Genomic DNA, 25,257 nt, shown 5'->3' with positions numbered 1-25,257 from the left:
TATCGGTAATAATGGACTTATATCATAATTGCATTTAACTTTTATGAATTCAAAGAAATAGGCTCAGTAAAGAGATTGGATGGATGGATGGATGGATGGATGGATGGATGGATGGATGGATGGACAGATGGATGTAATATGGTGATTATGCCATTCTTCTTGATGAGTGTATTCAGAGAGTGACCTCAAGATGAGAGATATAAAATTTGCTGTTCTTTTACTCCATGTCATTTCCTACTTGCCACCCTTAGAGTTTCATGAGATATAAACTCTGGGCTTAAAACACATTGTTTTTGTAAAACATTGTCATTAAGTACATTGTAACACGGGTTCATCTAAAGAAACTCTATTATTTCAGTGATGGAGGAAATACTGTGCTGGGCTTACTCGTATTGAGACAGCATGTTGGTCTACAATGTAGTACTTTCCTAGGAAGCATTCAAGGGTAGTTTTAATTATACTTGATAATTTATGTTTTAACTTGAGAATCCACTCCATTGTAGTTCATTTGCCTCTTAAATACTTAAAATACTATGGGCTGGCCCTCAGAGGATTAAAAAATAAGGAAAACATGGTACTTTCCTTTAGAAGATGAGTATCTAGTTGGGGAGATAGACGAGGGAACGTGTATTTACTTTATAGTGTCATTATTACTATGATAACACTGGTTGCTATGGGATACAGAGAATGGGCACTTGAGTCAATCAGCCTAGAAGAAGAAGAGAAGAGGAAGGGGGAGAATGCCAGAGTAGGAAACACCTCTTAAAGTAGTTGTTAAGCTAAGACGTAGGTATAACACTCTAAGTTAGATCAGTAAGGATGAGAAGGAGGGAATTCCTGCACAGAGTGTGTAGAATGCGCAGGAGTACACAAGTCCTGCCCCGTCTGCCCCCGATGTGGCTCAGTAAGGATGCGGCATAAGGTGCTGCCGGGGACAGCCACCGAGTCTACGCAGGTAGTCATATTGGGACAGACCTTCTCTCCCAAGTAACTTTATCCTGCAGGCAGCGGGACATTGTGGAAGGATTTCTGTAAGAAAATGCTTTAGAAAGAATGCTTTGTAGCAGTATGAAGCTTGATTGGAGAAGACAAAGCTGGAAGGAGAGAAACTACTGCAGTGAGAAAGTTTTAGGGAGTCCAGTTATAATAGTGAGAAGGTCATTAACTGAGACAATTTTAATGAGAAGGAAGCAAATTCTCATGATTAGGTCTTAGAATTTCCGGGATTTAGTGACTAAATGGAGAGAGAAGGAAGCATCACACCGTTTCCCCAGGCGGCTTGGGGAGTTGTGTGGACACTGGGCTATCCCGGAAGACAGGACACAGGACAAAGGATGAGTCCTGGGGTGATCATCCTATATTTGGGGTGTTTAGTGAGGATATCCAGGCGGTAGGAGAGTTAGAACAATGCTAAAACCAAGGAAATGAAGAATGTCCAGTCGACTTAGAGCATAGGTGGCCAAGAATTGTGCCCGGGGATGCTAACACCACACATTGCGGCCCTGAGGGCAGGATCCTGGGTAGAAGGGGTCAGACACGAGAAGCCTGAGATGCTAAGTAGCCTGTATTATAACAAGTATAACAGAATATAGTAAATCCTGCAGAATAACTGAGAAATCTTCATTGGATTTGACCTCTGCTTGTTCCTAAGCAGAGCCCCATGGATTCTTCCATTTTCCTGGGTGGTTACAAGGTGTGCACCTGGACTGTAGTACAGAAGGAACCAGGGTTGGTATGGCGCTCAGAAGGACAAGATTATGAGAAGGAGTTCAATGCAAGCTTAGGTGGACAGTAAATCAGCATTTGTAGAACGAATTGTAAAAGCACTCTAATAATGCGACCAGTCGCACTGCTGCTTACATAGCCAAGCCACTCCCTTTTTGTAGCTTAGATTTTACCAGCTTCCCATGAGATGCAGAAAAATATTCTGGGGAAAAATATAAACTGAAAGCCGACTAAGGTGGTGGTGTTTGGTTTGGTTTAGAATTTCTCCACTTAGAACTGTTCCCCAAAATCCTACTCAGAGCTTTATTCCTTAGAGGCTTACAGATTGGACCTTTGTAACCTTCTTTCAAGGCTGAAATCTCCTGGAAGTTAAGAGATTCATTAGGGGGCAAAGGGAATTCATTATGGAGGAATATTATTTATCTGATAAATTTTTCACATTCCTCTTTATGTGGGTACAAATGAACCTAACATTTTCAGTTTACTATTCTTGTCCATATTTAGTTCATTGTACACTCTATATTAATTTCTTTGATAAAAATTCATTTTATTTTTTTTGCATATGACTTTCAGTCTTGAGATCCTCTCATACTTATTTCAGATTCTCATTATTTGGCTGGCATTTTGTCTTCAGTGAACCAAAATCATCTCATTTTAAATTTACATAAGGCAGAAGTGCCGGCAGTCAGCATTCTCGTTCTACTTAACTAATTTATGGAGGTGTGATTTGGGCGATTTTTAAATTAAAAGTATCATTTCATATTCATAGTGATGATTTTTTTTAACTTTACTAAATTTATAGATATATAAATATCTTTATTGTCAGGAATCTGACAAGCTAATTCCTTTGCTAACTGTTTTAGTTAATATATATACTACATAGGTTATATCAGAATTCTGTTGCTTTTACCCAAAGCTTTTTCCAAAAATCCCCAAGTCAAGAAGGGTTATAATATTCACATTAGCATATAAAGTTCAAGACAAAATAAATTGGGAATATTTTTAGGGTATACTTCTATAATATTTCAAGGCTAGTTTCCTAAAATAAACCACTAAACTAATATATCAATGCATCTACAGTAGTAATGCAAAGACGTGACTAGCCTCAACATCTAAGATGCTGACTTTCATATCTGGAATCTCAGATGAGGTGACTGGAGCTGCAAGAACTAAGCAGGCATTTGTCTATTTCCATGATTCCCTTCCATGTGGTTCCGACACGGCATGGAAATTTCAGGGTAGTCAGACTTCTTACCCAAAGGTTGGATTACCCCAGAGTGAGCATTTCCAAAGAGTGAAAACAGAAGGTACAATATGTTATAATTGGAGACATGAATACTTGAGAATTTCCATATATCTTTTTTTTTCCTTATAGTTTAATTTAACTGTGTTAAGAGAATATACTGAATAGGTTACATCCTTTAACATTTATTGAGATGTGTTTTTTGGCCCAAAATATGTTCTATTTGGTGCATGTGCTGAGTGTTCTTAGAAAGAATATGTATTCTGGTGCCCTGGGTGTTCTATAAATACCAGTTGGTCAAGTTTTTTGATAATACTATGCTGTTCCAATGATCTATACTCTTACTAACTTTATGTCTACTTTAAAAAAAAATCAAATATTGAGAAAGAGCTGTTGAAATCTCCAATCACAATTGTGGGTTTATCTATTTTTCTTTTTATTTTATTATAGGCAGCCTAGAGTTAGTTCCTATTTCTTTTTAAATCTAATCTGATAATTTCTGCCTTTTAAATTGGGAGGGTTTAATGTGATCATACGTATGGTTTGGGCTAAATATTGCTACTTCTTTTATTTACCCCATCTGTTCTTTGTTCCTTTTTTTTTTTTAAATCTCTTTCTGCCTTCTTTTGTCTTGACTATTTTTGCTGTTTTCCATTTTATTTTCACTATTGGATTAGTTCTGCTGCTGTGTTTTGTTTTCATAATGATCGCAGTTACAAAGATTTGTTGAATTCCTATCCAGTTCTAGACCCTGAGAAGGTACCTGTACGCATACAAAGTTCTTTCTCTTACGCAGTTCATATTTTGCAATTAAAAAGAAGACCTACGAGTGAAAATTTTTGTTAATGGAATAATTTATCCATTTGTTAAATTAATAGAAACTGTGCTTAGTATCAGATAGATGACACGCTTTAGAGACCAAAGCTGGAATCTCAACTCTACCATTTCATAGCTATGTGATGCTAGGTGAGTTTCATAACATCTCGAAGCTTTAGTTTTCTCATCTGTATGATGGAGATAATAATTGTACCTAGTTCATAAAGTTGTTCTGAGGATTAAATGATACAGTGCATGTACGTTGCTCAGCACAGTGCCCACTAATGGTAGCAGCTCTCAGAAATAATGTATATCGTAATAGTAATAGTAACAGTAATAATAACTTCTATATATTATATTTAAACATCTGTAATATGGAGATAGCACTATGCAGCTTTCATGATTGTTGTTAGATTTAATTCTCAAAATGATAACGATTGTTTTTATTGTATTGGCATTAAATATATTTCTTAACCCAGATATTTCACATATGTGCTAATAGAGTTAAATATTTAAAAACAGTTACCTTGATATTTTGTGCCCTTTTAAAAGTATATTTTATTCTCCACATGAAGAATCTATTAACATTTAATATGGTAGAACCAAGCAACCTCTTTTTTAATCTTGATAATATAGTTTTAATAAAATATTTCAATAGAAATCATTGTAATTATAGAAGTAGACTGGGAATTAAAAATTCTTTTTAAAAGGAGCTGGTTTTTATACTTATCACATTATTAAATATTTTCATTAGGTGACTTTTAATGCCAGGAACTTTTCTTAATTTTTCTTTTGCATTACCTCTTTAAAAATTGGCACCTTACAGATACTTTTTCAGATATCANTTTTGAATTTGCTATTGACTTCAGAATTCAGGTAAGCACCTTCATGTATCATCACACGAAGGAGCAGAATAAGGATCTGCTTCTTAAATAAGTTAATTATCATGCATCCTGCTGGTACATTTTCCCCCTTGTTTCTTGCAAAAGTATTTCATGTGTGTACCTTGAGGTTGTATCTGCATGAGTTGGCAGGGTTAGAGGCCTCATCTATATAGGGCTGTGGCACTCATATGTGTCTTTGTGTGATAATCATCACAACTTTGGTTTCAAAGTGGGATAAAAACATGACCCGTGATTGTTGTTATTTTTAATTGTACTGGCTTTGCACAGATCCCATGCATTTCATAATTTTCACTTGAGGCAGATAATCTTGCTACTTGGTTAAATCTTTAAGATTCTCTTTGGTGTTTTTTAAATTAATGGCTTCCAAGAGATTCCAACTGCATAACATTTGTGCTATATATTTTCATTAACTGTTGAATGTTTGACTTTGATATTCTCTTTCTTTTTATGTTTAAAAGGGTTGGTATTTCTTTATTACAAAGAACTGCAAAAGAGGATATCACCTTACCTTACAAAATAAGATTTAGGTTTGATTTACAACCACCACCAAAAAACATTTCTGTAAGTGAATATTTTATAATAGCAATAGATTCCCAAGAGAAATTGTTGAGATCCATCTGTATATATCCAGAAGAAGGTGCCCATCTCTTTGGGATTGTTTCAATCACAATTTATTTTTTTTTAAAAGAGGATTGATATTTGCTTTGAAAAGTTAATTAGGCTTTAGTTCTCAGAATTCACAATAATGGCTCTTACTTCCATTGGTTTAAAATCAATAATTTTATCATCATGCACTATCTGATAAAAACATGGTTCTTTTACACATGAGTCAGGAAGCTACAGGGTTTGTAAGTACTGAAAGTTCTTTTAACTACAACCACGTCGTCTTTCCAAAATGCCTTACTCAACATTCAGTAATTTTTCAAAACAGCGTTTTCCTCTATTTGAAGACTATAGAACAAATCATGTCATTTTTCTTACTATGCAGTTGGAGAATTTGATGCTGGATAAAGATGGCCACATAAAAATTACAGATTTTGGACTTTGCAAAGAAGGGATCACAGATGCAGCTACCATGAAGACGTTCTGTGGCACACCAGAATACCTGGCCCCAGAGGTACGCTTGCTCCCAGTCAAAAAATAACATGGACGCCATGTTTTACCAAGGACACTATTTAAGTATTAAAAAAAAAAAAAGCAGTACCTACTAGTTTTACCTGGACTTCACCATGAATCAAATCTAGTTTGCTTTCCCTTGTGTAACATGGCATTATAGGGCAAGAATATATAGAACTTAAATTTTATAGACTTTATGATCACAGAGGTACTAACTAAATATAGTAAGTTAATTTTGATTTCTTAGCCATATACATTTTACTTCTAGAGTATGTCTGTTTTGATTCATTTATTCAAATAGAATAATTGAATGACTTCAGCAGGAATGTTTACCATTTTATAAGCCATTTGGATTTTCCTTAGACACAAAGAAATAATGATAATTTGGGCTTGTAGTATTGTGGGTTTTCATACTAAATTATTGGAAAGTATTTCATTGGGAAAGGTAATGAAATGACGGTAGCTACATTTTAGAATTCATTCCAAAGCCTGCTCTCCCCAGTGACCACCCATGCTGAGGGTTTTCCAGTAATTCATTTGTTTGTTTATTCAACAACTATAGGTTCGGTGTCTACTGTGTGTTGGGTGTTTTTCTGGGTGATGTGGTTACGAGGCAAGACATGAAGGACACGCTCTCAGGGAACTTCCTCCTGGTGGAGGGAGACAGAATTAAAATAAATAAATGACATAATGTTACGTAAAGAGTAAGTGCCAGGAAGAGAAAAAAGCTAGATAAAGGGCAGGTGTGGCGTGGTGGCTGTGTTAGGTGATGTTCCAGTTATTCTTGCTGTACGAAAACCACTCCAAAACCTAACGGTGAAAAACCACCGTTTTATGTGACCGTGGATTCTGAGTCAGGAATGCAAACGGGACAACAGGGGTGGCTTTTCTCCACTCCATGGTACATGGGGTCTCAGCAGAACGCTTTACAGCAGGGGGTGACTCTGTGGCTGGAGACCCGGATGCGGCAGCTTCTTCACTCACGTCTCACGGTTGACACTGGCTGTCAGCAGGGACCGCGGAGGACCGTCCATGGGAGGGGTGATGTGTACCCTCCGCCTCGCTGCGGCCCAGGCTTCCGCACAGTGGCCGAGGGGAGCCGGACTTCCTTGCCTCTGGGCCCTAACAGTGCTGTCCTAGGGAACAGGGTAGGAGCTGCTTCCTCTCCTTTTTTTTTTCACTTAGTAAACCATGAAGAAATGTTTTACTCATTTTTGAAATTTTCTTTTCATAATATATTTTTTATAATGTTATTGGAGTACAAACGACCGTAAAACTCAGCCTTTTAAAGTGCACAGCAGTGGTTTTCAGTATGTCCACAAAGTTGTACAGCCATCGTCATCATCTAATTCCAGAATATTTTCATCACTCCATCAGAGAAACCCATATGCGTCAGCTCCCCACTCTCCCCTCCCCCCAGGCAGCTCCTCATCTACTTCCTGTCTTTTATAGACGTGCCCGTTCCGGACATTTCACATAAATGGAACCCTACAGTATGTGGCCTGTTGTGTCTGGCTTCTTCACCGAGTGTACGGCTTACAAAGTTCATCCACATTGGGGCATATCAGCATTTCCTTTCTATGGCCGAATAATATTCCATTGCATGGATAGGCGTCATTTTGTTTATCCATTTAACAGTTGCTGGACATTTTCATTGCTTCTAGTGTTTGGCACTAATGATGCTATGAACATTTGTGGATGCATCTCTTTGTATGGCCTCGTTTCAGGAACCGCACACCATCATTCTGTCCTGTGCTCATCGGTTAAGCAGCCCTGAGCCTACACAGATGTAGGGTGGGACAGAGACCCCACTTCTCCATTGTAGAACAGCGTGTGAGACTGAGATATTGCTGCAGCTGCCTGTGGCATATAGAACCTTCTACAGATAGGATGTTCAGAGAAAGTGACGTGGGACCAGAGACCTGAAAGCTAAGAAGGAGGCAGCTGTTGCAAAAACACAGGGGAAGAGCTTCCTGAATGTGGAAAACAACGGCCTTAAAAACCCTGAGACAGGAACCATTTCTGCTGTTCCCTCAAACTCCAGGGTTAGTGTGGCCAGAGCCACAGGGAGGCATTCATCCTTTTTTTTAAATTTTTATTTATTTATTTATTTTTTTTTTTTTTTAGCTGAGCCATCCTGCCACCTGTTGGCAGCTCAGCGGCTGCTCAGCTCGGGCCGGGACTTGAACTGCTGTTGCTCAGAGCTCACACTCTTGAGCGATCTCTTAACCAACTGAGCCACTCGGCTGGCCCTAGAGGCATTCATCCTTGATGGATGAAGATTACTGTTTATTGAACACCCTCTATGTGCCACACGCTAAGTGTATATCTAGAAGAACCTTTTGTGATAGCAACCCTGATTTTTTTTTTAAGGTGAGGGAGCTGAGGATCAGAATTGTTTTTTATGTAAACTGTACCCAGCCAGGAGGTGGTGGGGATAGAAACACGATTCTGAGTAGGTTCTTCTTATAAAACCCACTTGTACTTCTTTTACTGAATACATCATGGCCCAAAAAAGTCACAATTTCAAGGCCACTTACAGATGTCAATAATTGCCATTTTTAAAATAAATGCTTTGTGCAAGGCTCAACAGGGAAAGATAATCAAAAGAAATGAGCGAGCAGGATACATTCAGGATGATCTTATATCCGTTTACGTACAGTAACTCGTGCCAGCTCATTACAATAGTCCTTTTCAATTAGGGATTAAATTTACATTTCAAGAATGTTGTTATTGTAAATAAGTGCAAATAATTTGAAATACAGTAAATTTCCAAATAGTATTTTGAGGACTGCCAAAAATACCATTTTCTGTGTTACAAAATCTGGAGTTTAAAATTGTCCATTTTTGTGGCTGAATGAGGTAAAATTTTAGAAACAGTTCCTTGTTTATTCAAATACAAGATCATATTTTCTAGAATACGATTGTTTTTGTGAATGTCACGAGAAACAAATTCTTTGTTTCTCCGGAGTTTAATTACCCCTGCTATACATTTGCCATAGATGTTATCCCATATTTAGAATAACAAAATTAGTTGTGTCATAATTAGGGAAAATTATTTCTGAAGAAGATAAGTACATCTCATTTTAGAAGCAGATGATCTCCTAAGAAACAAAGATATTGTTCTATATGCAAATGTCATCAACTGAAGAACAAAACCAAGAATTTAATTCAAGAAGGGCCCAATTGTTTCTAAATGGAAAGTTTACAATTCACAAAAAATTATCAATTTCTTTTTAAAGACAAGTAAGAAAACATTTGATATATACATATTATAGATATATATGTGTGTGTGTGTGTATATATATATATATATATATATTTATTTTTTTTAAATATTGCAGAAGTTTGGTCTTTAAGAGCAGTTGATATTCCCATGGCTGATTCATAATTAAAACCTTGACACCTCACTTTTATAGGGGAGAGTAATCACTGTAGTAGTTACTGATTGAGGATGACAAATCTTGAAACAACTCCTCACGCAATTTTAATTCTTATATTTTAAGTACTTATGTTAAACACTGCATGTGTGTTAAATCAAGGTAACTTTCAAGGTGTGTAGTCTTACTTTTAAAAACAAGCAGTGAAGTCTTTTTTCTGGTCTCTGATATAGATAATTTCCCTAAAGAACATTCATTCGTTCACGAAGGAGGTATCTATTGCATATTTATTAGGTGCCATGCAGTATATTAGGTGCTGGGAATACAAAGATAGTTAAGAAATGGTTTTTGTTCTCAAGTATCTTACTGTTTCCTAAGGTGATACGATATGGAGAATAATGACAACTGTGCAAACAATAATTGCTTTACTGGAGCGACGTGGAGTGTCGGGGAAGGAGCAGGGAAGGTGTGAGCCTGCGGGAGGGTCTGGCGGCAGTAAAAGGAAGCCGGAGGAAAAGAGGCTGGATGCAGGGGCGGATGGGAAGGCGTGTTCAGATTGGATCTCACGGGGAAGGGGAAGCCACTTTTGAGTTGGGAGAAAGGCAACACGGTGATCAGACTTACGTGGTCGGAGTTAGGGAGGGAGTGGCTAGAGCAGAAACCAGCAGCTTCCCTTTACTTCGGATGGTGTCTGTCACTTCTTTTGAACCCCAAAGTTTCTGGGGTGTACCCTTGTTAAATGCCAGACTTTCCCTGATCGCATATAAGTAGCAGCTGTTTATCAGACCTCTGAGCACTGCTTTCCTGGTGAATGGCTCAGCGTCAGAATTCCCCCTTCTCTTGTTGTAGAAGACTTGTTTCCACGTTATGGAGAGGTCTCCTTGTCGCCCCTACTTCATCTAGCTGTGGTCAGCCTTTACCTGTTAAGTTGTTTTAATCTGGTAGAAATGCTTTGCTGTTTAAAAAGATAGGTGAAGGGTGATCACACAATGCAATATATAGATGATGTATTATAGAATTGTACCCTTGAAACCTGTATAATTGTATTAACCAATGTCACCCCAATACATTTAATTAAAAAAGAAAGATAGGTGAAAGGCATTTAAAAGACTGTTAGAAATCAGTTCAAACCCAATTTAACTGTCCTATATATCAGACTTACAGCTGATTTTAAGTAAACTTAAGTTTTAAAAGACCTTAAGTTTCTTCTTGTGGTAAAGACCACCAGAAAAGATAATTACTATAGTTTAAAAATGCCATTTGTTGAAAAACTAATATTTTAAAAATATTTGTTCTCTTACCTCTTTTGATGAAGAATTATAGTCCTTTAGTGTTAAAGGGAAAAAAATCATGTATTTTTAAAGAGGTTGCAGAGATACAGTCCTAGCAGGCATATAAACTGTGCATTTAGTGAGCTACAGCTCAAAAAACGCATTAGTCTACAAGTCTATAATTTTAAACGAATGTAGTGCTGCTCTTATTAACATGAGAAGGAAATACACTTGACCCGCCATACATTAGGGGCCATAAGTTACTTTGAGGGCATTTTGTTTTTGTAATCTATACTGTATTTTCACACCTAGAAATTATAAAAGAAATTAGAAATCACATATAAAGTCTTACTGTTAAATTTTATTTAATTTGGCTCTCATTGAATCCAAACCATTTTATGCAGTGCTAATTATTTAGTCTCAGCTTTGCTCTTGAGTTAGCAGTACCTGATCAACTTTCCAACTGTAAAACAGTTTGAAAATCAAATGTAGCTTACATGCAAGACCCAACAAAATTAAAAGTGTTAAGTACGTTTTGGCAGTTCACTTTTATTATGCCCAGTCCTCAAATGTACCAGCAGATAATCATCTGAATGTTAGTTATTTTTCACATGCTTATGTGATCACACAAAAAGTACATGCTAAAAAGAAGCAGATGGTGACAGATGGGGAAGGTTGAATAAGGTGGTTTTGGAAACCTAGAGAAATGCACTTCTGTAATAGTGTAAAAATAAAAATTATTTGATAATCAAGTTAGAACTAACAAAAAGATTGCAGAAATGGCTTGATTGTTGGAAAATACATAGTATCTAGTTGTGGTTGCTATTCAGAGAAAAAAATGTATATACTTTTGTTTCATATAAATGTAAAGATTATTTTGTTCAGTGGCTGAAAATGTGTTTTTTGATGCATTCTTAGGTTTTGGAACCTCATTATTAGAAAATATTCACTTGCTGTCATTTTATTCATTTTTCTTTTCAAACCTACTATCTCTAGTATCTTTTATATAATACATATTTTGAAAACACCTGAACTGCACCAGTATATTTTGATAACTATTTTGATACAAAGATTAACTCAATCATTGTGATGCTATACAGATAATAGCACAAATGGAAATGAAATTCTGTGTAAATTTAAAGCCACAGATATACATTAACTTCTTGAGAATGAGTTGAGGGAATCATATAATTTAAGGATAACTGAAGTTTCTAGCATGGAGCGGTGTAGGCAGGGGAATAGTTAGAACCTAACTTGATTTAAATATATTGAATGGAATTTTATTTATTTAAAGTACAACAAAGAATAAATGTAAAAGACATCATCTTATGGGCTCTGTCGATTTTCTCTTTTAGCAGAGCTTAAGAGAAATGAATGAGGTGAAGTTACTTATGTTTGCACATTTAACCTATGGGTAAAAACAGTAACACACTTAGTTACATTTTGCTTAGCCCTTGGACAAAATTCTACTGTTTCTACCAGATTGTGAAAATGGGTCTTAAAACTTGTAAGCTTTTTATAAAAATAAAAAGTCATTTTAATAGCCTTTCTAAAACGGCGTACATTCCTAACATTTTATTTAACTATTAATAATTCATGAAACACCTGTCCTCTTAAGGTATTTTTGAAAGCCTTCATCTTCCTGATGGTTTTGAAAAGGTCTCCTCACCAGTATTAAGGGGGAAGTTACAGAAAGGATCACAGTGATGAGTTTGGGTAAAAGTTATATGCTTTATAGTTAGAATTCATATTTAAGAGCTCCTGTCATATTTGTTGGCTTAATACTTATACTGTTTCTGGATAATACTAAAACACACCCATTTTGTCCCCAAATTGGACATTTTTAAAACGTGAACTAAAATGATATTTTTTAGTTCAATGTTAATGTCTGTCATGTGTTTATAAGTAGCGGCTTTTACTTGCCTAAGAGTCTGTCAGTTCTTGTAGTAACTGTTTTTCATCTAAAGTTTTTTTCATTGTTATGTGGTTTTTTGGTTTTAATAGTCAGAATATTTGCATTCAGTTTTTAGAATGATTCTAGTTTAAGCACAAAGTTTGATTTGAACTTCTCTGATGCATAAGAACATAAGAGAACTAGTCCTACGTGGTAACGCTACTGATAACCTGTAATATTTTACAATGGCTGTTTTTACTTGGATTAGCAAGACCCAGTTTCTGGGAATCCCATAATGTCTGCTGCTTCAGGTTTAAAAGGAAGTATAGAAGTCTCTGGAAAGATATGTGTAAGTATGATTTAGTCACCAATATTGTATCCACTTAAGCTTTTCTCTTGTTCAAGAATGTTGCCTGTTTAGCCAGAGACTGCTTTTGAAAGTACGATGTTAGCTATATCCAAGAATTGTGTGTGAGTGCCTGGAATAGTCAGAAGCTTACAGCATCCTAATTCACAGCAAATGGCAGCTCCAGTTTCAGTCTCTTAAGAATTATTAGAGCACTTGCGAATATATATTTATGAAGAAAATACCAAGAACCCACGGAATTCGTAATTTTTATGAAATATATACTTTGCTTGAAGCTGCAGTACATTTTAGAATATGAATTAGAAGACTTATAGGTCTTTTATTTTTCCAAGTAAATTCCTGTGTTGTTAAGATTATACAAAGGGTTCCCATAAATGATAAAGTATATAAGTGTGTGTTTATATATAACACACACGTATCAGTTACCTGAAATATAAGGTTACCAGGAAAAAAAAATTTTTTTTGAATTAACGGTAAATTGGTCTATCCAAGTTCGCAGTTTACTTTCACAACATAGGTGTGCAGAGAGTTTGTTTAGATGTTTAATTTTCCCCCATCTGTTCTGTCAGGATTATTGATCGAGCAGTAAGCCACTCCAGGGCATACATAGGCTCCTTCTAATTGTCTACCTTGGGTGCATTGTGTGGTCTTGACGAACAAGCTGAGAGGTGTTTCTTCAACCTCCCAGTAAATCCTGATTGATAAAAGGATATTGGAATATGGCTTTTGAAAGTGTCCACTAGCCAAATAAATATTTGCATTGGTCATTCATTGATGGTATCATTTAAAAATGGATGGTCTGTTATTTAATGTTATTCTTTTAAATGAATAACCAATCAAGAGCTATTTATGGTGATTTTTTTAACTCACCTGGTTGTCTTATAAATGAAAGTGTCTACATCAAATACTACCAAATATTACTCAAATATTGCAAGAATATTTAATAGTAATTGGTACCTGCTGTGACCTCCTTGAGTTTTAGGTTTTATTTATCAGCAATCTCTGGCTACTGGTGGAAACATTGAAACCATGTCTTGTTTCCTGGAGTTTGTGCACTGTTTGGGTATTGCTTTGATGTGGCCTATCATCATTTTTTAACATTTATATCCTCTGTTGTGCTTTATCTCTATTGGGGCATTTGTGTTAAATGTAGTTATAAAGTAAATCTACATCTATGGTTACAGAGAACAATAGGGATAGAAGGAAAACCCAAATGTCTATATCCATATCTAAACCTTGAGTTTTGTTTAATGTCGGTAACATTGATTTTTATGGCAAAGGGACACTTTCTTTAGATTAATTCTTTAAGACAAGTCTCTTAGTGTATTATTTCTCTAGGAGCAAGTTTTGATTTAATTTATATCAACATTATATGATAAATTGCATTGTAATGGAGTTGAAATATACACTACCATGGCTGTACCTCCACGTTACCATTTACCATACATACACCCTTTGCATCAGCCCTGATGATAACCATGAAGTAAATTAGCCTTTTTGCTAGGAAAAAACATACCATCAGAGGTAACCAGAAGGAATTGCAGCTCTTAGGTTAAAGAATATAAATTTTCTATGTTACTGCAATTTTGGAAAAAGAATTTCTCTGAGTAAGGGAGAAAATTATCTTCCAAAAATAATGTAAAAGAGGCTGTGGATTTTCATTTCACACTTGAATTTCTAGAGTATTTCAAACTATTGTGTTTTGAAATAATTTAGATTTAAGGAGAGAAAGGACATTATATGAGTAATGGTAACATGTTTTATATTATTATCTGCATGTAGAATATTATAATCACTTTTATTTTTTATTTCTTGTGTATTTCATCTTCCATCTGTTTGGAGGTAGGAGTTGAAGAGAAATCTTTCTTTTTAATTGATGGTAAAGATTCTTACATAAAGAAGGATGGCTGAGTTGTTAGGGTATTTTTCAACATTGCTTTAAGTTTACGTGTCAGAAAGATACTATATTACATCAGATCTGTTCAGTACAAAATGATACAGCAAGTAGTTTTAATTGTGCATTATATCTATATATCAATTAAAGCACATTATGCTCAGAAGCAAAACCACTTAGTTTCAGAATCAGTGTTCATTTTACAAAGCTAAATAAAGTACATTTTAGTTTTTCAAACAGATTTTTTTACAATGCAGTTTTATTTTTCTGATGCTTATTTCTCTTCAAAAATAAAACGCTTTTTTTTTTTATGTACTCACTTTCCCTCTGGCTGCAAACCAGGTATTTAAACAAAAATAAAGGACTGCCAGTTTTGCCAGCTGGGGATGAGAACCCGGCTGGTGAAATGTGGGTTCGGGAGGCAGTTAATCCAGCTTTTATGCTTTTTATGGTTTTATGAAAAAAAAAAAAGAGGTTAAAAACCACATTTGGCTCTTTTTTGTGTGTGCCACTGTTTTGTTGGTGGTGTAGGAATGCAGTGAAAGATTACTTAGATTTAAAAATGTTTAAGTATTAGGTAAAATCCTGGATCTAGAAGATAAAGGCTCCAAAACAGTACATTCTACTAATTGGACATGAGATAGATTCTTGAATAATCAAAAGTGACTGGTATTTAAAAATTATATAGGCAGCATTTCCTTTAACTTAAGTACACAAGTAGAATTCTTCTGTTTCTTTAGGTTATTTCTTGTTTTCTGTGTGTTCTTACATTACTCATTTCAAACAAACAGACATTTTAAATATTTTGGCTAATGATGGAAACAAGAATTTGTTGGGTTTTTTCCTGAAAATATTTTGCTTACCTTCTGATTTACAAAATATTTTTGGAAAAGCATAGGAACTGGACTCTGTTCATATCTTGCCAGTGTAATTCGTAGTCCTCTTTAGCCATGAAACAAACAATGAAACGATTGAATTTAAAATGTTTTTGTAGCATTTGAAAACACTTCTAAATAGATCTTTAAGTTAACGTAGTTTTTTCTTGAAATTATATGCTCCTTAAATACCCTGCCTACCAAAGTGCCTTAATTATCAAAAATATCATGTACAAGTCTACGAAATTGAATTATTGGTAAATTTTAAATAAAAGTCACATAGGAGTAATCTTCAACAGCGTTTTTACTTATTTCAAACTAAGAAAGTTTGGAACATGAGTACTACTTCACTCTACATCAAATTCTCTCTTATGTAATCAGTTATAAGCTTTTTTAATTGATAAATTTCATGTGTATGGTTTTCTTGATCTGTTTATCCCAAAGTTAAGAGGATCAGAAAAAGTAAGCATTAAAATGATTTAAATAGAGTAACTTAAATAAAATACTGAAAGTTCCAAATAAATGCACTGAATTCCATTGGATGAGGAATACATCTAATAAAAAGGTAGACTCAAAGCTTCCCTGGGACACGTGGCAAGTTACCATGTTTTGATTTGAACAAATTGCTCTAACATAGCCTGATGCTTCCATGTCATTTCTTACTAAATTTGCTTTCCATCTAATGTATTTTGGAAAACAAATTTAAGGGCACATACCTTACAGGTATTGAGTCCATTTTTGTTTTTTGTGTTGAACAGAAATTGTTGTGAGGTACTAAAGCTTTGGATACCAAAGTTTATTACACTCCAGACAATAAATCTTCATATTCACTTTGTTGACTAAATATTTCCTCAGAGTTTAAATGTGGAGGGGGCGCCACAATTTTTCAGAGTTTTTTTCCTGATGACCATGCCCTGTACAATTCTCTATGACATTGTGTGTGTTTACTTCTGTCTTGCACTCTTTGTGTTACTCAGTTCTTCTTAATGCTGGAATGTGTAAGGTGCGTTATACACCCTATAATCAGCATGTCTGAGCTCTGAGTTGTTACTTAAAGTCCCTATTAGTGAACCAGAAAGAAAAATTAAGTAGGCCTAAGAGAATATATGCAAATATGCTAACGTTTTTCATTTGATCCTTAGTGCACTCATATACTCGCTTACTTGGAATTGCTTACTTGGACTTAACCTCTTGCTTTTACACTGACCATTTCTGGAAAAATGGAAAATTTCACCTATTTGGTATGATTTATATCGTTTGTAGGATGCTTCATAGTTTAAATGTCAAGATCTAAAAATAGCCTACCTAGGCTTTGAAAATTAGGATTCATTTTTATGTAAAAACCTTATGTTTTATAAATAATGCTTTAAAAGTGAATGTATAATAAGCAATCTTTTTACTGGTTTCCCTTTTAGGTATTAGAAGATAATGACTATGGCCGAGCTGTGGATTGGTGGGGCCTCGGTGTTGTCATGTATGAAATGATGTGTGGGCGGTTACCTTTTTACAACCAGGATCATGAGAAACTTTTTGAACTAATACTAATGGAAGACATTAAATTTCCACGAACACTCTCTTCAGATGCAAAATCATTGCTTTCAGGGCTCTTGATAAAGGATCCAAATAAACGGTAAGCCACAGATAACACTCATTGCGTTACTGATGAATGTGGTTAGAAATTGTGATATGGAAATTAATTCAAATATATATAACTAATTCCAAGAAGCAATGTATTTGGTGTAGACGTCTTCCCACTGAGATCCTGACTTATTTTTGACTGCATAATATAGAACATTTAAAAAATTTCCTCAACTATTTCTGACTTGGAAATTTTATGCAGATTTTACCAAATCAGGATCTTGAGAGTTTTAGTATCCATAGTATGAGTGAACTTTCTTAATTGCCCTGGTGCTTGCTATTATAGGAATAAAAGGATCCCTTTTTTTCTTTTCAAACTCTGGGACTTTATTTTTCTGCCAATTCACCTTATAAAAAGGGGTAGACTTGTCCATACCCTCCTCCCACCCCTACTGACGTTAACATATTTAACTGCTTTTTTTGCTTGGCATTTGAAGATATTCTTTTCTATGTGTGGCTGAAAGGATTCATGGCAAAAAAATAAATAAACCTTTATACACTTTGTCTTTCTATTTCAGTAGCTACAGCTATGACCTGCAGAGTCCTACAGCCCTTTGCTTAATGAGTTCCAGTATTCTGTGTTCATGTTTATGTATTCATTTACACATGCGTTTTATAAGTCATATGAAATGAATATTAACTTTAATATCCGTTAATATATGTGTTTGTGTATATCTATGTATATATATCCATCCTTCTATCTAGATACATACATGTGTATCAGTATTTTTCTGAAAATCTCTTACATCTTAAGCATGCTGAGGATAGACCATTTCATATATTGTTGAATATTTTTCATAACACCTCACATAGTGTTTTTTTTTACAATATTCTGTTTATGGTTGATAATCAGTATGCATTTGTTGATAGACTGAATGAATGAGTGAAGGAATAAATGAATCCTAAAATGTGGGCTTTGCCTACCTTTGAGATGGTTTCCATTACATGCTTCTATCTTTTAAATTTAGGAGGAACATGATTTTACCTTCAGCAGAAATAAGCAAACATAATAGGAGGTACCACTTTTTTGCTTTATGAAGAACCATTCCAAAAGGTGTTTCATAATTCTAGTAACTGAGATTTTACATTTGTAAAGTGATTGTTTTTGTTCAGGGCATTTTCATACCTGTTGTCTTCATTGCCTTTTCAGCACCCTGTAGAGTAGATAGAGGGTAGCTATTATTCTTATTTCCAGTTGATTGAGGAGAAAATGGAGAGGCTTAAATAATTTATCCTAGGTCTCACAGAAAATTCATATAGAACCAAGGTAGAAATCAAGTTTCCTGGTGCCTATTTGGTATTTTTTTTTATATCTTAATCACAATGCATTAATTTCTCAGTTGGTTCAGGTTTAGAAATGTATTCCATTTAATGTGATGATTTTACAGTTAGTGTAACTGGTAGCATTTGGCGATAGCTAATGTTTAAAAAGAGCTGGGATTTCCATTTTATCTACGTACTTGATTTTGGGATCTAATATTTGGCTTGGGTTTCAAAGGCAGTGAATTTTTATCCCACCCTTTCCTCATTTCTCCAGGTAACTTTGACAACCTTTTCCTTTGTGCCCCCTCGATAAGTGGCTGGCAGAACAAAATTGTACTGTGGTTTTCAGGTCTATGTCTCATTCATTTTTTTTTTTGTCATCCCTTCCCCTCCCCCCAATGGATAGCACCTAGTAGGTACTTAATAATTGTTCAGTAAATGTGAGGTAAATTTAGAATGTTCGTGTCCAGGCATGTACGACAACCCTTAAAGGTTTGTGCACTCAGAGGCTCGTATTCTTTAAACAGAAGAGATATTTTCAACTATCTGCTATTTCCTTTTATAGTAGATGTGTCAAGCCCCTCTGCCGCTGCTTTAAAACATTGGGAATGCAAGGATGGGGAGAATAATCTCTACTCTAGATGTTCATAGCATACTATGGGGCACAAAACATATATTCACAGATGCTCAGGTTAAACTACATACGAATTGCTGTTGAAATTATTAGCTCTGTCTGGGGGATTGGAAGACTTGAGCTGGCTCATGAAGGAGCTGGGATTTGCATTGGCGTTCATGCAGAGAAATTTACATGTAAAGAACAGCTAGAATTGCAAATGAACATGGCATTTGAGAAGTTCAGTGATAGAGTGTAGAATGAGTTGGGTAACATTGGGAGATGAAGCTGATATGTTGGATTATAAGGACCTTACGTTTCTTCAAAAATATTTCATCTTTATTCAGAAAGGGAGGAGATGCCACTAAATTCTTGGGTAATCAGATTTGTGCTTTGAAAAGGTAACTCTGGCTGCTTTCTCATTGATGGATTAGAATTATGAAAGGCCAGGGGCAGATAGTCAGAACAGGTAAGAATGCGAATGGAATTGTCCAGGTAAGAGCTGGGGTCCTTCCTGAAGCAGTGGCAACAGAGCAATGAATAGAACTTTGTGAATGATTAAGTGGAAATGGTGAGGACGTGGAAGGAGTCAGGGATGCCTCAGGTTGCCAGCTTGGATGACTGGTTTGGAGAGTGGAGCAGTGTTAGCAGACAGGAAGTAGAGGCAAAGGAAGAGGCTTGATGGGGTGGGTGGGAGTTGGTATTCGCTCTGTCTATACCAAGGCTGAGGTGTCTATAGAAAACACAGATGGCGATGTCAAGCAAGCCGCTGAAAATAGTACCAGTGTGTAATTCAGAGGAACACAGGCACCGAATACCTGGGTTAGGGGTCCACGGCCACCTGGGAGGTGGCTGGAGCCAGTTGAGTGGAGGAGCAAACAGAGTACAGAGAAGAGAGAGGGCCCAGGACAGACTCCCTGGGAACTTGAAAGGTCTTTGCAAACAGAATCAAAGATAGCATTAGTGTATATGTTATTCCTGTTCAACCATTTAAAGCACTGCCTGCGTTCTTCTGATCCTCTTTACTGAATTGTTGTCAGTTCTGTCACATGGTCAGCTGCCATTTTGCTTTTATTTCATATTCTCCATTACTTTATGATCATTCTGTTAGTATTACCTTTAGCCTCTGCTAGTTTAGAGGAAAAGCACGACCTCGTGTTGCATTCAATAGACTAGGAAAGTGGGACTTTGTGATGTTTCTAATAATGAAGACTCCATAAAGCTGAGGATTCCGTTTGGCATTCTGGTATTGGAAGTTAGCGTTCTTAGACATAAATATCTTAGTGCAAATCAGGCTTTGATACTATTTTGAAGTCTTCATTTGTGTATTAGGGAGCCATTGACATTGACATTTTTGACAGTTTCACACTTTGAGGAAGCTTGTGTTAACGAGTCTCTCCCAGCTTCTAAAATGGCAGCCTAAGATTGTCTTCTTAGACTTTGCATAGCATCTATGGCTGATACTTCTGTTTTATATGTACTTGATAAATACAGATTAAATGCTGCCTATGTTCAGAGCTGAACTATTGCTCGAGTACTGAGGGGTGACACAAAAATGAAGAAGTGAAGCTGCATTAAGACCTTTTCTTTACAGGGTGACACCTTAGCTCAGTTGGTTACAGCATGGTGCTGATAACACCAAGGTTGCCGGTTCAATCCCCACATGGGACACTGTGAGCTGTGCCCTTCCTAAGAGAATCAACTATGCCATTGTAGCAAGAAAGCAATGTGTAACCAATGACCATGGCTGTTCCCCAATAAAATTTAAAAAAACAAAAAACCTTTTCTTTACAGTATGATTTTGGTTCTCCATCCTATCTCTTACCTACCTCATCCTCCATCTCCTATATAATTCAAAATGAAAACATTGAAATGGACAGTAACATAAGTAGAAGAAACACAATGAGATCTGATTTTTCTCATGCAGACTACTTTGATGCATACCTTCAAATGTTAAATTCTTCTTGGAAACATGTGTTCTGGCTCCTTAAGCACAAGCTTAAAATGCTTTTTGGATAATCCAGCACTGATCCGTGCTCTCAAAAGAATTGACATCTACCGGGGCCTGGGGGTGAGGGGGAAAGACATACGCAGCTTGAAATAAAATGAACAAGAGTGAGGCCAGGGAGTGCAGTGCTGAGTGTTAACCTCAATACACATGGCCAGTCTGAAAGTTCCAAATGTGACCCAATCTAGAAGTTCCATATCTGGAGTGTGGTTCATGCTACGTGGATCTGCAGGGAACTTAGATTGTAGGAATCACTGAGCATCACTAAAGATGTTCAGATATCAGCTAATTCTTTTATTTTCCTCTCTGAAAATGTGTCAGAGGCCCTTGGATTCTTCCGTAACGTATTTCTTATACCTAATAACAACCAGAATCCATTAGAATGGTATAATTGTTAGTTTCCTACGACCTGTTTGTTTTCCTTCCTACCCAGAGATGTGTGGGAGTTGGCACGTACCAGCTCTTAAGAGCCAGTTGTTACATTTCAAGAATTTTGTGAGCTGGTTGTTTAATACAGTCATTATTAAACATTAAATTATATAAATTTATAAATTAAATAAAAATATTAAAATCGAAAGTAATAAATACTCAAAACTCAGCACGCCTTAATAATTTTATTACATTTTACTATTATCTGTGCTTTTGAGGTTACTCATACCTGTTGTATCTGTGTAGAAATATGGTTTTCTTCTATACATCTCTTCCCACTTCTGTGTTGAGTGACATCAGGTTGATAACTTGAAATTGGCCATGGTGAGAGTATTTGCGTCACAGGAAATGGCAAACCCTGTAAGTCAGGGCTTGATTTATTGTTTTGTTGATTGTTTAGACTTCAGAAAGTGATAGATAAAATGTTAATAATACAGATTAAATCTTAAAGGTTGTTTTATCTCTATCCATTATGTTATGAATGACACCAAAAGTGAGGAAATATTCTTCTACTCTTCCCAAACTACTAATCATTCAGCAGAGAAGCCACTCACGTAACTGACAAACAAGTGGAGTTCTGACATACGTCTCTGTTGTATAACTTTCGTCTTAGTCTTGACCAGAAACAAAAATACCAGCCAACATTCAAGTCGGAACTACTGATAAATCAGTTGGTGTCTTTGGAGATCAGCATAAAGCAACATTAGTTTTGTGTGAGCACCAGTCAGTTCATTTATAATATTAAGGATATTGTGTGTTTTAATTATTCTTTGTAAATCTTGTGCTTCACACTCTTTATATTAATACAATTCAATATAAACACATATATGCATATTTCCCCCAGAGACCAGGCTGTTAAGCATTTACCAGGACACATCATTCCTAACCATGAACATGACTGAATAAAGCTTGCTGTATCAAATTCCGATTTAAATAGGTATCCTTGACTTTGTTTTTTTCATTCTTTCCCTGTTCTTTCTTTTCTTGCTCTCTCATTTCCCTCTTTTCCTCCCTCATTTTCTCCCTCTCTGTTTTTTGTTTCTCTCATTCTTTCTTCATCATAATTAGTGTGTACTATATGACTTGAGGAAGCCAGGAAACACCTGAGTTTCATATTGTGTCCGGTATCAGATAAGAGTACCTCCAAAGATGGAGGGTGAGGGAGTATTTTTAAAATTTTAATTTATATTGAAACTTGCTTAACAAATTACATTGTAATGATTTCCTAGATTAACAATATCATTTCTGTGGAAATGCATTTGTGATACAAAAATAGTCCATGAGTTTCTGTTAGAAAAGCTGTACAAATTGTTTGTCTAACCAATTTAGCCAATTCAGAATATATGTTAACAAGGGTACTTTTTTGACTTGTCTTTCTGAAATAAATTTGGTTTATAGAATTGACAATGATAACAGCTACCATTCATTGGGCTACATGCTTGCCTATGTTATTTCTAACCCTTGCCATAATCCACCGGGTTAGTATTATTATTCCCATTCTACAGATGAGAAAACAGAGAGTAAGCAACTTTCTCATTGTCACACGTCTCGTAAATTCCAGAGCTGGTTGCCTGTTTCAGGTTCGTCTCTTTTCAGATAACATACTGCCCTCAATCTAGTTCTTATTAATAATGTATTAGGGAAGTTAGATTTTATAGAAAAAGCTGTTTAGTTTTATGGTTATTTATCACACAGAAAACTATATTTCACAAAAACTTTTTGTTATGTGTTAGGCTTATATAAATGTTTTATACTCATTTAGTTTTATTTTTGTCCTCATAGCCTTGGTGGAGGACCAGATGATGCAAAAGAAATTATGAGACACAGTTTCTTCTCTGGAGTAAATTGGCAAGATGTATACGATAAAAAGGTAGGTTATCTTCATGACATCATGGTGTTTATATACTTTGGCTAAAAGAAATTTACAGAAAAAAAATTTTTTTAAGTGACTGAAATTTAATGATATAATGTTATTTTTCATTTTTACTCTATTGTTTAATTGAATATTGAACTTCTCAGCACAAAGTTTTATTGATAATTTTGATTCCCAAAATGCATCTTGAAATTGTATTCAATATGGTAAAACAGTTGATTTTTCTCTTTATTATTTTGCTTCTCATTGTTTCCTTAATTCAGAAAATATAAAGACACCAGTGTTAGATTATTCTTTAGGAAAACTACCAAAAAGAAATTCATAATCTTTAAAATTCTCCTCAAGCCTTTAAATTTTAAAATGAACTCTTCAGATATATTTATACAAACCTTTATTTTAAAAGGAATTTAAAGCAACTTAGTTTTAACACTTAACAAATTGGTAAATTTATTTGTCTTATTTCGGACTTTTCTGTTACTTGAAACAGAACTTTTTTTTTTTTAAGTTTTATTGGGGAATTGGGGGAGGGGAACAGACAAGTTGCTGTCGTTTTGTTCTTCAGTCTAGTTGTGGAGGACGTTGCTTCACTGGCCCAAGTTGGCACCATCATTGCGCTCTTCCAGGGCGAGGCAGATCAGTCGCCGGCTTCTGGACGGCCGCTCACAATGAAACAGAACTTTAATACCTGTGAAATGGATGCTACAAATTATATAACTTTATTTTTATTGTACTGTGATTATTATTTGTTTTTAATACTGAAGTTTCTGCTTCAATTTGGGACAGGGAATTATTGTGTCAGTTCTCTTTTAAGTTTTTGCTTATTTTATTTTTACTACTTCAGATATTGTAAGCATAGATACTGTTTTGATTTTTTTGATTTTCAAATGCTCATATAACATTTTTTATTGTGAAATTTTTATGTGATCCAGTATTTGCTTAGAATTTTTACCCAGTTATTTTGTGTAGTTTGTCCTTCCATTTCAGTTTATTCCAGCTTTCCATATTTTCTCTGAAAGATGTGTCAGTCAACGTTTATGAAGTGTCTGTTTTGTGCCGAATATTCTCTATTAGTCCCTAAAGCAAAGGTAGGATGATATCATATGAGTTGTAAGGAAGTAAGAGAAGTATTATGTTATGGTAAGGGGGAGTGTAGTGATTTTCTAAGCATTTCTTGTAACTAGGTGTTTAAAATAGTTGCACCATATTAACTGCTTTTACTCAAACTTCAGTTAAACTCCCAGCCCTTGAGTTTGTACCATGTATAAAGCACTGCTGGGTGAGCATTGGATCCTTGTCAACCCTTAAGAGGAGCGTGACCATCCTTAAATGCCCTCAATGTGATTCACTTCCTGTGGGCAGTTATACATCCGCTTTATAACACTGATGATGTTCCTTATGAGATGCACGATATACAGCCCCTAATGAACTATGTACTGTTTTTATCATGTTAACACTACAGAAGAGCCTGAAAAAGCCCCAGGTCTTGTCATGTCTCCCAGAAATAACACGTGGTCAGAGGTGTTCTTTGGTGCACAAGGCTGCAAGCTACATCTAAATATCCCTGTTGAAGAAAGACTCGATCAAAAAGAAAAAAAAAAAAGAAATTCTTTAAGAGACAATTATAGAGCACTAGTGTGATATTGTTAACTTAAAGAACAGGCAAAATATGGCCTCTTCAGTCCGATCAGGAGACTAAGATATGCTACAAAGATTTCTGCTTGAGTCCAGTTCTTCATGTTACATGGTAGTTTGGGGTCACCTGGAGAAAGCTCTGAGACCCCAACTAGCACAACAGTGAGAAGCCAGGCTTACCTGTCTCTGCTCCAGACACGTCCAGAGCAGGGGTGACATTAGACACCCAGGCAGCTGCCTTGTGCTGAATGGAATCAGCGTCCCCAGGTAGGACAGCGGGGAGAGGGAACCACCGAAACACAGCTTCAGATGATG

At 35.7% G+C, this 25,257-nt stretch overlaps 1 protein-coding gene across 8 annotated transcripts in view; it reads left to right on the top strand.

Annotated features, from left to right (window-relative positions):
• The window catches only part of AKT3 (AKT serine/threonine kinase 3), a 256,037-nt gene that overhangs the window by 201,340 nt on the left and 29,440 nt on the right, over positions 1–25,257 (top strand). For 6 of the 8 annotated variants that reach the window (XM_019647580.1, XM_019647579.1, XM_019647583.1 and 3 more), the window contains 3 exons: positions 5,678–5,806; positions 16,902–17,116; positions 23,220–23,307. In XM_019647580.1, the coding sequence (XP_019503125.1) occupies positions 5,678–5,806; positions 16,902–17,116; positions 23,220–23,307 (432 nt within the window). Of the gene's footprint in view, positions 1–5,677; positions 5,807–16,901; positions 17,117–18,092; positions 18,178–22,942; positions 22,962–23,219; positions 23,308–25,257 lie in introns of those variants that run through there. The other 2 variants (XM_019647586.1, XM_019647585.1) reach the window with 2 other exon arrangements.

The sequence above is a fragment of the Hipposideros armiger genome, unplaced genomic scaffold (genome assembly GCF_001890085.2).
Source record: "Hipposideros armiger isolate ML-2016 unplaced genomic scaffold, ASM189008v1 scaffold_113, whole genome shotgun sequence".
NCBI lineage: Eukaryota > Metazoa > Chordata > Mammalia > Chiroptera > Hipposideridae > Hipposideros > Hipposideros armiger.
The sequence above is the reverse complement of the archived record's forward strand: the minus strand, read 5'-3'. Positions and strand labels throughout refer to the sequence as shown.